The sequence below is a fragment of the Nicotiana tabacum genome, chromosome 8 (assembly GCF_000715075.1).
Source record: "Nicotiana tabacum cultivar K326 chromosome 8, ASM71507v2, whole genome shotgun sequence".
NCBI lineage: Eukaryota > Viridiplantae > Streptophyta > Magnoliopsida > Solanales > Solanaceae > Nicotiana > Nicotiana tabacum.
Window position 1 is genome coordinate 174,916,123 of NC_134087.1, and position 14,804 is coordinate 174,930,926.

Below are 14,804 nucleotides of genomic sequence, written 5' to 3' on the forward strand. Positions count from 1 at the left end.
CCATGGCACACCCGGTATAGCCAAAATCATTGTCTTAGTATGGTAGTCCAAAATAGCGCGACACAGAGATAGCCAATCCATTCCCAATTTAACATCAAAATCCACCATACATAACAACAAAAGATCCACTCGGGTTTCCAAACCCCAATAGTCACCACACACGACCGGTACACACGGTCCACAATAATAGTATCGCCCATCGAAGTAGATACACAAACAGATGAAACAAGAGACTCACGGGGCGTATCCAAATAACGAGCAAAATATGATGACACATATAAAAAAGTGGAACCGGGATCAAATAACACAGAGGCATCTCTGCGGTAGACTGAGACAATACCTGTAATCACAGCATCTGGTCTACCTGGGAGTGCATAGAAACGAGCCTGACCACCACCTAATTGACCTCCCCCTCTAGGGCGACCCCTAGCTGACTGACCCCCACCCCTAGCTACCTAAGTGGGTGGTGAAGTAACTGGAGCTAAAGTCGAGGGCTGACCCCTCTGCTGGGACATACCCTCAAGAAGATGAGGGCACTCCCTCCTCATATGCCCAAACTCTCCACACTCATAACAACTCCCCGGTGTTGGAGACGGGGACTGAAGGGAACCCTTGGCATCGGAATGACCAGTAAAAGGACCTGGCATAGAAGAATCCTGAACTGACGGAGCACGGGATGAACTCTGGGCTAGAACGACACTGAGTGATGAATGGCCCTGATGAGAACTGTGAGAACCATGACCTGATGATGCCCCACGATAACCTGGGCAAGCTGGATGAGCATGCCTAAATGGACTGCCTCTGCCGTGCTGAAACTAACCCCTCGAAGGAGCACCCCCAAAGCTACCAGATCCTCGAGGCCTCTTGGCCTCCCTCTCCTCTCGCTCCTGGCAACGAACTGACTCAATCTCGAAGGCGATACCAACAACCTCCTCAATCTCCCTAGTCATGAGAATCCGAAGCTGATATGTGAGGCCATCAACGAACCTCCTGATCCTCTCTCGATCCGTGGGAACCTACAGACCGCATGGCGAGCTAACTTAGAAAACCACATCTCATATTGCGTCACAGTCATATCTCCCTAACGTAATTGCTCGAACTGCATACACAGATCCTCTCTGCGAGGTTGTGGCACATACTTCTCCAGAAAGAGAACGGAAAACTGCTACTAGGTAAGGGGTGTTGCACCAACAGGCCTACGCCTCTCATAAGCCTCCCACCAAGTAAAAGTAGCTCCAAAAAACTGAAAAGTAGTAAACACTACACTACTGGTCTCCAGAATACCCGATGTATGAAGAATCCTCTAACACTTGTCAAAGAAACCCTATGCATCCTCACCCTCAGTACCACTAAAAGTCGGAGGCTGAAGTCTACCAAACCTCTCCAATCGACGTTGCTCATTGTTAGGCATAACTGTCACCACAAACTCTTGAGCGGGTACAACCAGCTAGGCTAGAGGTGCCCCTGGTGTCTGAAGTCCCTGCATAACCTGCTCAGGTGTGCGAGCAATGGGAGTCTGAGTACCTCTCCCGGCCTGAGAAGTAGCTGCTACCATAGTAACAGAGACTACCTGAGCCAACCCAGTGCATACTGATAGAATCTGAGCTAAAGCCTCCTGAAGGCCTGGAATCACAATAGGCATAGCTGGTGCCTGAGCTGGTGCTGCTGGAGTGTCCGCAACTGGTACCTTGCAATCTCCGGTAAGCTCCGATAATGCTGGGAACCCTCACTCTGTCGCTCGGACACCTGGATCTGTGCACAAGGTGCAGGGAGCAACGTGAGTATCAACTCAGTAAGTAACTAAAGTAAATAAGGTCTGAGTGCAGTGACGAGCAGTTAAAAATCATATGTAAAAGTGTACAACAGACTATCAAATCACCTCAACAGTTCAAAATGCCAAATTCTTCGTAAAAACTTCAGTTTCAGTTGAAATACTTTGAAATTATTTACTTAGTAGTTTTCAACAGAGGCTTATTATAAAAAAAAGAGTGAAATCAGCAAAAAAGTCATAAATGGGCCCCTCAAGTAAGGTATCACTCATATATATAGACTCTCGGACAAGCCTCTTGGTCATTCGTGACTCAGCTCTTATCGCACAGTACTCAGCTCAACCCTCTGGCTCAAAAATATCTCATACTAGTCATAATTATAATAATCGTTGTGGCGTGCAGCCCGATCCATAGTTTATAGTCGACTACGCTCACTGAGGGCGTACAGACTTCGGAGGGGCTCCTACAGCCCAAGCGTCATATCGCTGCGATGCTCAGCCTGATCCAATATATACATCGTTGCGACGCGCAACCTAATCCATATAAGTATTGCTGCGACGTGCAGCCCGATCCATAATATATACATATAATATTGCTGCGGCGTGCAGCCCGATCCGTAATATATATATATATATATATATATATATATATATATATATATATATATATATATATATATATATATATATGTCCTCAACCTCTCTCAGTCATTAACCTCACAGCCCCTCGGGCATAATAGTGGAAATCAGGGGGGAACTCAGCCCAAACAGCTTTCACTTTTTAAGAAGTAGAGTGATAAAACTATGTTTAAACAATAAACAAGTATAACATGACTGAGGATATGCTTTCAACAAATAGAGTGAGGAAAACAGTAAAAATGCCCATAAGGGTCTCAAAAGGTCGGAACAAGGCCTCAAACATGGCATACAATCCATAATATAATATCAATCTCCAAAATACGTGATATCATAAGATTTCAATTCAAATACGTGGCTTAATAGTCGGTACGGGACAAGACAAGTCACAATCCCTACCAGTGCATGCCCACACACTCGTCACCTAGCATGTGTGTCACCTCATTTGTCAAAACAATACGAAATACCGGATTTTATACCCTCAGTTTCGGATGTACAATGGTTACTTTCCTCAAACCGGATGAATTACTACCTTGCGACGCCTTTGCCTCTCGCCTCGGCCTCAACTTGCACCGAATCTTCCCAAAATTCAGAATCATAATATTAGAATATGCTAAGGGAACGAAGCACATGCAAAAATAATTAAATTATACCAAAAATCCCAAAATTGGTCCAACCCGACCCCAGGACCCAGGTCTCGAAATTCGATAAAAATCACATCAATGGAATCTTTATCCCCCCACGAGTTCATACATACCAAGAATACTAAAATCCAACCACAAATGACCCATCAAATCCCTAGATCAAGGTCTCATGTTTTCAAGCCCTAACTCCCCAATTTAGGCTTCAAATCCCCAAATTTTATGTTTAATTAGGTGGAAGTCACAATAGGATCGAGTATTAAGTCCATAATTCTTACCTCCAAGAAGTTCTCTTTGATTCCCTCTTCAATCTCTCTCAAAAATCTCCAAAACCGAGTCAAAAATAGTGAACTTAGGCCAAAAATCGTGAATATGGCTTTTTAAACAATCTGCCCAGAAATTTGAAATCCTTCTTCGTGAACGCGGTCAAAGCCTCGTGTTTGCGAAACACAAAAATACCGTTGACCAAAAATCCTCTTACACGAACGCGATATCCCCATCGCGAACGCGATGAACAATGACCCAGCCCTTCGTGAACGCGGGACCCTCATCGCGAACGTGAAGGCCAATGCTCCTACCTCATACCCCAACCCTTCACAAACACGAGGGTCCACTCCGAACGAGAAGCACAATTGTCTGCATCACTACCAGCAGATTTTCTGCAATCGTTTTCAACTTGAAATGATCTATTCAACCACCGGAAACTCACCCGAGGCCCTCGGGACCTCAACCAAACCCGTCAACATATCCCATAACTTCATTAAAACTTGTTCCAACCTTTGGGACGCTCAAAACAACATCAAAACACCAAAATCACATCAGATTCAAGCCAAAAATTCCAAAAACTTTCAAATTTCGCTTTCGATCATAAGGTCTATCAAACCACGTCCGAATGACCTGAAATTTTGCACACACATCCCAAATGACACAACAGACCTACTACAACTTCCAGAATTCCATTCTGACCCTTATACCAAAATCTCACCTATCAACCGGAAAACGCCAAAATTCCAATTTCGCCAATTCAAGCATAAATCTACTCCGGACCTCCAAAACACAGTCCGATCACGCTCCTAAGTCCTAAATCATCTCCCGAAACTATACGAACCATCAGAATTCACATTTGAGGCCTTATTCATATAAGTCAACATCCAGTTGACTTTTCCAACTTAAGATTACTCAAAAGAGACTAAGTGTCTCAAACCTTACCAAAACTTCTCTGAACCCAAACCAATCAACCCGATAACATATAATACAGCTAAACAAAATAATAAGAAGCAGAAATGGGGAAAATGGAGCGGTAACTCATGAAACAACTGTCCGGGTCGTTACAATAATCTTCCTTGATACTTGTGGTTGAAAATCAAGAGTAGATTTTCCGCTAAATTGATTGTGCTATCTTAGCCTTCCTTCTTTGGATAGCTTCCCAGATACTTAGTTGGCTCATCTTTTCTTTGTTGATCTTTCTGCTTTACAACGTCTACTTTTCTGAGATTTGATTGCCTGCAATGAGAGCAAGTTACTGTTATTATTAAAACCAAAATCTAACAACGTTCATTATAAATTCACCATATTTAGAGGCTAAAATATATTTAACCTCCAAAAGTTTGAAAAATCTAGTTGAATGACCTTATGAGCTATAGAAATAGTTAAGTGATTTTTCTGTTACAAACAAAAGAAAGATAACTTTACTAAGTAATTTCAAATAGTTAAGTAATCTTATGAGTAATGGATTAAAATGTCTCGACTTATAATATATATATATATATATATATATATATATATATATATATATATATATATATATATATATATATATATATTTTTATTGATTAGTATGATATCGAAACCTAAAAAAAAAATAATATATAACCGATTAAACTGCACTGTAGAAACTTTTCATGTTGTACGCATATATGTCTTAAATCCCATAACAAATAGTTGAAGGGAAACAATTAAATATGATTTCTCATGCATTTTGACTATACATATGGGACTTAGATACTGCATTATTTTCACCTTTAGCCAATTACATGTCTCGGAATGCCACTACAAACCTTCTCCAATATTTGGCATCAGCTACTGGAAATGAAATTGTACACTTCCTCAAAAACTCATCTCTACTTTTAGGTATTCATAGTTTTATATTTATTACGCTTTAGGTTTAATTACGGAGAAAAATAACAGAAATAGTTATCAAGTCATTGCCTTTGCTTCTGTTTCTTTTCTTGTTTGTTAAGATGGAAAATAAAATAACAATGGAGCTTAGCAATCTCATGAAGGTCAAAATTCATAACTATAACACAAATATGGATGAGGAAATTAAAAAGCAACACATGAAACACATAGAGCAATGCTAGTTCAATTTCTTAAAAAGAAAAAGAAAGATAAGTGAAAAAGATTAGACCATATGTCACGACCCAAAATCTACTCATATCGTGATGGATCCTATCATGATACTAGGCCAGCCAATTATTACCCATTCACTCTGTTTTCCAATTTAAGACATAAGAAAAATCATATTTTTAAACAGAAGTTCAATAAGATAAAAATAGAACTCAAATCCATCCGAAAGAAATACATAATCCCGACCTCGGGTGTCACTAAGTCATGAGCAACATACTACAACTGTCTGAAATATAAAAGACTACATAGTCTGAGAATGTCTAAATAATAGTACTATAAGGAAGATAAGGAAGGAGAAGGCGGAACTGCGGTCGCCAAACAGCTACCTTGCAATCTCCACAGAAAGTCCTCCACTGGCATGATCAGCAACCACTACCGTGGCCCTAGATACCTGGATCTGCACACAAGGGTGCAGGGGTTAATGTGAGTAGACTAACTTAGTAAGTAACAAGTCCAAACTATGGACTGACGGTAGTGACGAACCAAACCTCAACAGGTTGCAACAAATAATTGTACGGAAAAATAGACATGCTTACAGTTCATGTAGTTCTCAACTGTAATTAAACACAGTATGTACGATATAGAGTGTAAAGCTCAGCAAACTATGAGTACCAATGCATAGATAGCATGCTCAATGTTATGTATAATACCTCCGCTCACAGTGCTCAACCACTCGGTACTGTATACGGCCCACTCGGCCTAGGGAAGATCCATCCCGGAATATATACATATCATAGACTATAAGTCACCCAGTACCGAGGAAAAATAGGCCAATCCAGCCTCATGGAGAAGATCCATCTACATACCAATACTTCGGAAAAGATCCATGTCTATGGAAGATCCATCCCTCAATATCATCAACTATTGCGCTCATTGGGGGTGTAAAAACTCCGGAGGGGCTTCTCTGAGCCCAAGAATTATATCAATGGCAACGAAGGCACGATTAATATCATTGTTGCGGCGTACAGCCCGATCTGATACTACCAATCAATATCCGGCTCTCGGCCCACTCAGTCAATACTCTCTAGTCTCACACACATGGGCTAAGATGTCCTGATACAAGCCCGAACAATGGTATGATATGTCAAATAGCAATAATTGAGACTAAGGCATGATATAATATGCATGAACAGGACTGAGTATAGAATATACATGAAACTAATGACATGACAGCAAGAAACGACCTCTCGGGTCTCAACAATATAGGCGTGAAGCCTTAACATGATGTTTAGCATGATTTGTAGCTTATAAACCTAATCACATAATTACAAAACAATATCAGCAAGGAAGTGTCACTACGCGGTGCCATGGAATGATCTAGGTCGCATTTCTCACGGTGCATGCCCACACGCCCGTCACTTGGCATTGCATCACCTCAATAGTAATCATAAAACACACAGTTCGGGGTTTCGAATCCTCAGAACCAAATTTGGAAGCATTACTTACCTCAATCCAAGCGAAACTCTAGCCCGCGACGCCTTTTCCTCTCGATTCGACCTCCAAATTCCCTGAATCTAACAAAAATCAGAACCATAATGTCAATATATATTCAGGGAACAAAACCCATGCGGAAATAATCAAATGACAACACAAATCTCGAAATTGGTCAAACCCGACCCCCGAACCCATGTCTCGGAATCCGACAAAATTTACACCAATGGAATCCTTATTCCCCCACGAGCTCATTCATACCAAAAGTACCAAAATCCAACCACAAATGACCCCTCAAATCCCTAATTTTAGGCCTCATATTTTTCAAGCCCTAATCCACAATTCGCTACTGATTTTCCCATAGATTTCAAGCTTACAACCTTAAAAATCATCATAAAAATACGTTTGGGAACCAAAGACCTTACCTCTACGAAACCCTCTTGAATTCTCCCTTGAATTTGCACTCCAAAGCTTCTTCTCGTTTGAAATGTTATGAAAAATAGCTCAAATTCGTGAAGAAAACCTTTTATACTTTCTGAGCCAGGCTTTTTGCAGCTGCGGTCCCTTCACAGCACCTACGGTACCGTATCTGCGACCAAAGCACCGCATCTGTGGTTTTCACTTAAAACCAAAATTCCGCATCTGCGCCTCACCTTCCGCACCTGCGGTCTCGCATGTGCGACCAATCATCCGCATCTGCGCTTCAGCCCTTCAGACCAAATTCCGCATCTGCGGTTAGCCTTCCACTTCTGCAGTCCTGCACTTGCGGTCCCCAAGACGCATGTGCGGTTATGACAGAAACTCAACAGCTTCAACTGCAAACCAAACTTCCCGTCAACCATCCGAAATCACCCCGAGGCCCACGGGACCTCAACCAAAAGCATGAACAAGTCATATACCACTATCCAAATTATACCAATCTTCAAAACACCTCAAACAACATCAAATCAACAAACTAACATCGGATTCAAGCCTAAGGTTCCAAAATCTTCTGAATTCCGCTTTTGATCAAAAAGTCTATCAAACCTTGTCCGAATGACCTAAAATTTTGCATGCACGTCACATTTGACACAACGAACCTACTGCAACTTCCAGAACTCCATTCCAACCCCTATATCAAAATCTCACCTATCAACCGGAAATGCTGAAATTCCAATTTCACCAATTCAAACCTAAATCTACTCCGGACCTCCAAAATACATTCCGATCACGCTCCTAAGTTCCAAATTACCTCCCAAAGCAATCCAAACCATCAGAATTCACATTCGAGCCCTTTTTCACATAAGTCAACATCCGGTTGACTTTTCCATCCTAGGCTTACTCAAAAGAGACTAAGTGTCTCATTCCTTTCCAAAACCTCACCGAACCCGAACCAATCAACTCGATAACATATATTATGGCTGAACAAAAATATAAGAAGTAGAAATAGGGGAAATGGAGCGGTAACTCATGAAACGACCGGTCGAGTTGTTACACTATACTACTAGGGGAGTCTTCAATAATCATAATGGAGATTGAATTATAGGATTTTTCACAGTACTTGTACCCTGAATCACACTAATGCTGAATTCCTTGCCCTTAAATTTGACCTTCAACTACCACTGGATCAACAAATGCTGCTATTGGAATTGAGATTGATCCAGTGGAGGTCATTTCACTAAAAGAAAGTAATTTTCCTATTTATAACTCTATATTTTACGACCATAGAGTGTTAATGTAAGCATAGTAGAATTTAGCGGTTCAACATACATTTAGAGAAGGCAATACAATGGGACATCTCTTGGTAAAAGAAGGATCAAAGTTGGCCAAAGCAAACATGAAACTGTTTACCCGTAAAATTGTACAGTTGAATTTATACGTGGTTTCTAGACAAGTGAATTAATTTGATCCTGAAATAATAAAATAATTGAAGAAATATGCAATACTTAGCCTTGAGATGAAGATAAAATAGCATAAACAGTAGTTCCGGTAGCAAGGCTTTCGAGCATAATAGTAATGAAATCAAAAAGTAAGAAGGTAAAATTGTGTAAAGCTTTTAATGGATTATAACGTAAGTTTGCTAGAAAATTTGTATCCTTTACAATGATAACAGAGCTCACTATTTTTAGCTACATCTAGGAACAATGTCCTAGGATTATTCCTTTCTTTAATGTCAATTATGAAGGTCACTGAAGAATGTATAACGGCAGACATGAATGACAAATTCTTTATAAAGGGCAGTGTGCTAAATATTGTAGAATATTCTCCGTTAAATGCTATCGGGTGGCAGACATTTATTGTATCTTTATGAGAATCATTCTTTCCGGTAACAAATGGAACAATTGTCTTCGATTTTAGCTATCTTCTGTCTTCGGCTCCACGTGTCACTCTCTTACGCAATTACTTAGCATATCATATTTTACCCTATACAGTTAGTCCCCCTGCTTTTCGGTGACATAGCTTTGTGGTAGAAAATTGTTTTTCGCGGGAATTTCTTTGACCCCCTCTGAAAAGTTCTGACGGTTGATTAGACGCACGCCTCTCTGCATTTAATACCCCAAACACGCGTCATCCTACGATTCAACATAACTTTTAACGGTTATCGAGGTAATTTTGGCCACAAATTTAGCCGCCTAACCTTTACTTATACACATCTATCTCCTTTATTCACACCCCATAATTCTCCAAAATCTCTTCATTCAATTTGTACTTTGTTCTTCAACCTCTCTTTAACTCTCCTCATACGAGAAAATATTTTCCTTTTTCTATAACATATAATGGCTTTTTCCACAAAAAATATCAGTTCCTCAAAGAACAAAAATAAAGCCGATGAAGTCGCTCCTCCTACAGTAAGCACCATCATCCCTAGAAGTCTTGTCACAGCTAAAGATATTGAAGAGAAATTTCCTTCTATTAGACCTCGTACATGGGCCGTTAGCATATATCCTTCATCCATGTGTTCTTCTAGTATTCTTGATGTGAAGGAAGATTGTCATTTCCAGGATTTGGACATTATTGCTCTTGATCTGGCGGAGCGGGTAAACTTACCCAAGAAAGGTTTCATGTACTTCTAAATGCATCCCTTCACTTTGGGGACATTTTCTTTGAGAGGAGAGCTTGACTCCGTTATTGTGGAGTTTTGCCTCTGCTACCAGGTATGCTTGGTGCATGTGTGTCCCTCTATGTAGAGGAGAATCACTTGTCTTCGGTGCCTGTGCCAAGAAACGGGGGAGGAGATATCCTTAGCTCATATGATGAACCTTTATTTCCCGAAGATCTTCCGTGGGGGGATGATTAACTTCAGCAAGCGAGGCCACCATGCACTGCTATCCAACATGGATGATGATAACGATCGTGGGTGGATGAAACAATTTGTTTTAGTTGCCACCAGTGACATCATCCCGTCCTCGTCTCCTTCCTTCCCAGAATTGTGGAACCGCACTCGCAAGTATACAGTTTGCTTCTACTCTTGTTAAAGATCCTTCCTCGTTATTATTAACTTTTCTTCCTTTACCTGCTTCAGCGACTCTGTGGGTTCCCCATAGGGTTGAGGGCTTGGACGATTGGGTTCAAATAATTTTGGACGTTACTAAGCCGAAAACCCGTTCGTGGAAAGAGTTGTCCCTGAAATATGGGTGGAAGGCCAAAACTCATGGTAAGTTGAACTCATCTTGTCCTTACCTTTTCTTATAAGAAAATTGCATGATTCTTCTCTCCTGTTGAATATAGGTCTACCCCAGGTCTCAGTTGTCATCCCAGAAGAGGACGTTTTGGCTGATCCTGCTCATGCACCGAGGCTGCTACAGAAAGCTTTTTCATAGACAGGCATCTCCAAGCATGCTTCTGGTGCAAGTTCCTCTTCTCAAAGTCCTCGTCTGGAGAACAAGCAACCAAAAAGAAGGTGTTCTTCCGCGGCCCGGGGGGGAGAATAAGAGGGCAAAGAATGTTGCCCCCAGTCGTCTACGAAAGTCGTAGTGACGAGCCCCCTTCCCGCTCCGGTCATAGATACTGTGATGATTGATGATGGAGAAGTTAGCGAGGATGGGGCTTCTGTACATAAAATATGATGACATTCCTCAATTCAACAAACTGCTCAATCTATTCAGTTAGTTACACCGAAAGAGGACGATGCATCGGCGCTCTGGGGTTGAAATGGTGTAAAATGCCAACTCCCGTTTTCAGATCCCAGTCTCTATGCCCGGTATTGTGGGGCCGAGTACCGGGCCCCTGCCATCTTAAGTTTACTAGCAACCAACAACCGGCACTGCACTTGCTGCAACTACTTCTCACCCTTCAACGCCATCAGTTTCATCTCCTTCTTCACCAACTTTTCCACCAGAAACTGCTACATCATCTTCGCCAGTTGCATCTATCCGAAAAGAGGATGTTTTCCTCTCCCAGTCCCCATTTCATGGGAATTTTGGGCAAGACAATGCAACTTCCTTAGAAGATCCGCAAAAGATAGGAGTGTTACTCTCTCGGTCTCTACCAAGTGAAATTTTGCTATCCCGGCTGGTAGAACTTACGAACTATTTAAAGCCTTTGGCTTTAGAAAAAATATTGGGAAAAGATACAGGCTCTCTCAGGAGAGCGTTTGTTGAATAATGGCATGCACAATGCCACAACGGTACACTCTTCATTTTCTTTTTCATTTCTCTTATCTTATGATTGAATAAATATCTTGAGTTTGCCTTTTTTGTTTTGCAGGCAAATTTCCTTTCTTCCGAGGGCCTCTAGATGTTGATTCAGGAAAAAGAAGAACTTACCTCCGGGCGGGATCAACTTTTGGATGAGCGAGACCAAACTTCTGCTCGCCTCTTAGAATTGGAAGCCAAAGCTTTTGAGGTCGTTGTGTTGGAGGCGAATTTGTAACAAAGTGAGCAAGAAGTGGAAACCTATAGCCAATAGATTGCCCCGCTAAGCGTTCAATTTGAAGAGGCCAAGGCCAAATGTTCTTAAGTCCATAGTGTCATTCTTGCTGCATCCGATCGTGAGCCTGCCTCCGCTGAGAGATAGACCAACTTGAAGGCAGCCTTGAACTCCAAAACTGAAGAGCTTGCTGTTGTGGGGGTGAAATATGCTCAATTGTATGAGAAGTATAAGAAGACCATTAAGCATAATAGAATTTTTAGATTTATTGTTTGCGAACTCGACGTTAGCCTCAAGTCCATTAGATCCACCCGAGAAGACCTTTTTGCCGAGGTTAACCAACTTAAAGAAGAACTCAAGCGCTGAGCAGCTCCCTCATTGTTGAAAAATCTTATGTTATGTACATCATGAGGAGAAAAACCTTGGAAGAGGCTAAAGTAGGTATCATTGACTTTGATCCTGAAATTGCTAAAGACCGTGAGCTACAGTCAACTGCTAAAAGGGGTCTCCCGGCAGGGCCTGATGCTTCTTGTTCTTCTGGTTCCGGTTCTGAAACCTCAGGAACTGAAGAGGAACCAGAGGGCGAAGATGTTGAAGGCCAAACTAATGAGGGCTAAGATGTTGAGCCATCAGCAGATTTACCCACTTCTCCAAGGGGCACGGACGCTTCCCTTCCTCCAGGTTCTGAAGATGCAGAAGTTTAGCTTTTTCTTTTTTTCCCAACTTTTATACCTATGTCATTTTGGCACATTTGTTGTGAATAAAAACATCTTTTGCTCAAGTATTGGATGAGTCTTTATGTGTTCTTTCATTTGAACATTTATGCAAATTTTAATCTTTGCATTCTTTCTTGCTTAAGTGTTTTGTGCAAGTTTTACTGTTTACGTCTGATTATGTAAGGCCTTGGGTGTATTTTTCCCCCAAAAACTGAATTTCGAGCACAAGTTCTTCCAAAATCAACCCTTTATCGTACGGGTTTTTATAAGAGAGCGCCCTCTTATGTTTACGGTGATCTTGAAGAGGAAGTCTCCTGGTCATTACGACACTAGCATTTGAAGTACTTGTTTAACTTTCAAATGACAGAATCAATTCATCGATCAGACAAGAAACAAGATAGAAATAAAAGGACTTTACTTTATTCCTTCCATATTCAAAAAGTATATAAGCATTCGTTATGCTAAAAAGAAATTATCATTTCTTGTGGCTAACTTGTACAACTTATTTCTACGGGATTGGCTGTGCAATCCCCGGTCTCGATGATACAACTATGTTTCCAGTTTTCGTATTTCGATCGACGTGAAAGTCATTATTGTTGTATCCTCATATCATTCCCCACCACTGCTTGAATGCGAAGAAAGCGAATTGGAACACTGGAAGTTTTGCACCTTCGAGGATTCCACCAATGAATTGTTAGATAATATTCAGTGTGGTAACAAACTTCACTTCCCCTTAGGAATTTATGTTATCGACCCAAAGACTATCTAACAATCCCCTAGTGGTTTGCACTTGTGAATGGTCGGGTAACCTTTGCTTGATAGCAAGCTTAATTTCCTGGTGAGAATTTTTCTATCGAGCCAAAGATTATCTAACCACTTCAGAGTGGTTCTTTGCTTGTGTGCCTTGCTATTAAAAGTCGTATTAGCTCTGTTGAAACCTTCTTTGTGGTAGGCTTTCCGTTGCTTCCTCATTAAAAACCTTGCCAGAAAAATCCAATTGTGACAAAAAAGTGGACGAAGGGAAAAAGAGTGTAGAACATACTTTCAGTACAGGTGATGTTCATCAGCAATAATATCTCTTGAGTTGTGCCACATTCCACTTGCTTGATAACTTTTCTCCATTCTGAGTCTCCAACTCGTATGAACCTTTCCCAGTGACAGTTGAAACCTGATAGGGACCTTCCCAGGCTGGACCTAGCTTCCCTGCGTTGAGTTCCCAGGTGTTTTGAGTTACTTTCCTTAGAACTAAATCTCCCACTTTGAAGTAACGGAGGTTGGCTCTTCGATTATAATATCTTTCTATTCTCTGCTTTTGCGCTGCCATTCTTATATGTGCCAAGTCCCTGCGCTCATCGAGTAGCTCCAAGTTGACTAACATCGCTTTGTTCTTTGTTTCTTCACTTGCATGGAAATATTTCAAGGTGAGCTACCCTACTTCTACCGGGATTAAGGCTTCTTCACCATGCACAAGGGAGAAAGGAGTTTCTCCTATGCTCGATCTCACGACCCAAAATCCATTAAAGGTCGTGATGGCGACGGACACCGCTGTCAGGCATGCCAACAATTTAATACTCAATTTAGGTCTCTTTGTTTTTAAAATATAATTGAAATCATAGAAGTACTTCAATTAAATAGTAGAAGGTGGAAAAATTTAGAGTAAATAATAATATTTTTTTCACAATCTCAATACTAAATAATCCATAATCAAACCAGAACTCGGTGTCACAAGTGCATGAGCATCAACTAGAAAAAATAATATAAAATACATCATCTGTCCGGAATACAACTTGGGCAGGAGAGAGAGAAATTAAATACTCTGAAGGAGACTCTACTGACTGTGGGTCATAACATAAGATGCAACTCACCTAAGTCCCTGTATCAACCACGTCGCTGCGCCTATAGGGCCACTAGACATACAGGTGCTTGTACAACAAAATGTATAGTAAGTGTAGTACGAGTACGAAAACAACGCGTACCCAGCAAGTATCTTATCTAACCTCAAAGAAGTAGTGACGAGGGGTCGACTCCAACACTTATTATGGGCTATAAATAAAATGACAATGATATGATTTAAACAAGAGTTATATAAAACGGTTGTAAGCTCATTATATTGAAGTAAGTAAAAAATTATTTTATAATTAAAAAATCTCCAAATTTATTTCTCACCATTTAACAATTTATCTCAGGCCAATGAGACAATATCATTTATTATAAATTTCAAAGCAATGAATTCAATTATGCGCAAATCATGCCGAGGTTGTACGGCTCGATCCAACATATAAATATAAATTGTGCACTGTCGAGGGTCAAACGGCACGAACCAACATATAAATATAAATTGTGCACTACCGAGGGTCG

General features: G+C 40.9%; 1 protein-coding gene across 1 annotated transcript; it reads right to left on the reverse strand.

Annotated features, from left to right (window-relative positions):
* Positions 1 to 13,509: 13,509 nt before the first annotated feature.
* Positions 13,510 to 13,824, reverse strand: LOC142163409 (uncharacterized). Its single transcript, XM_075220693.1, has one exon. It carries the CDS (start codon positions 13,822 to 13,824, stop codon positions 13,510 to 13,512), a length of 315 nt encoding a protein of 104 aa, XP_075076794.1.
* Positions 13,825 to 14,804: the final 980 nt, after the last annotated feature.

Coding starts and splice junctions, on each gene's coding strand:
- LOC142163409 (XM_075220693.1), bottom strand. CDS start 13,824: ATGTTAGTCAACTTGGAGCTACTCGATGAGCGCAGGGACTTGGCACAT.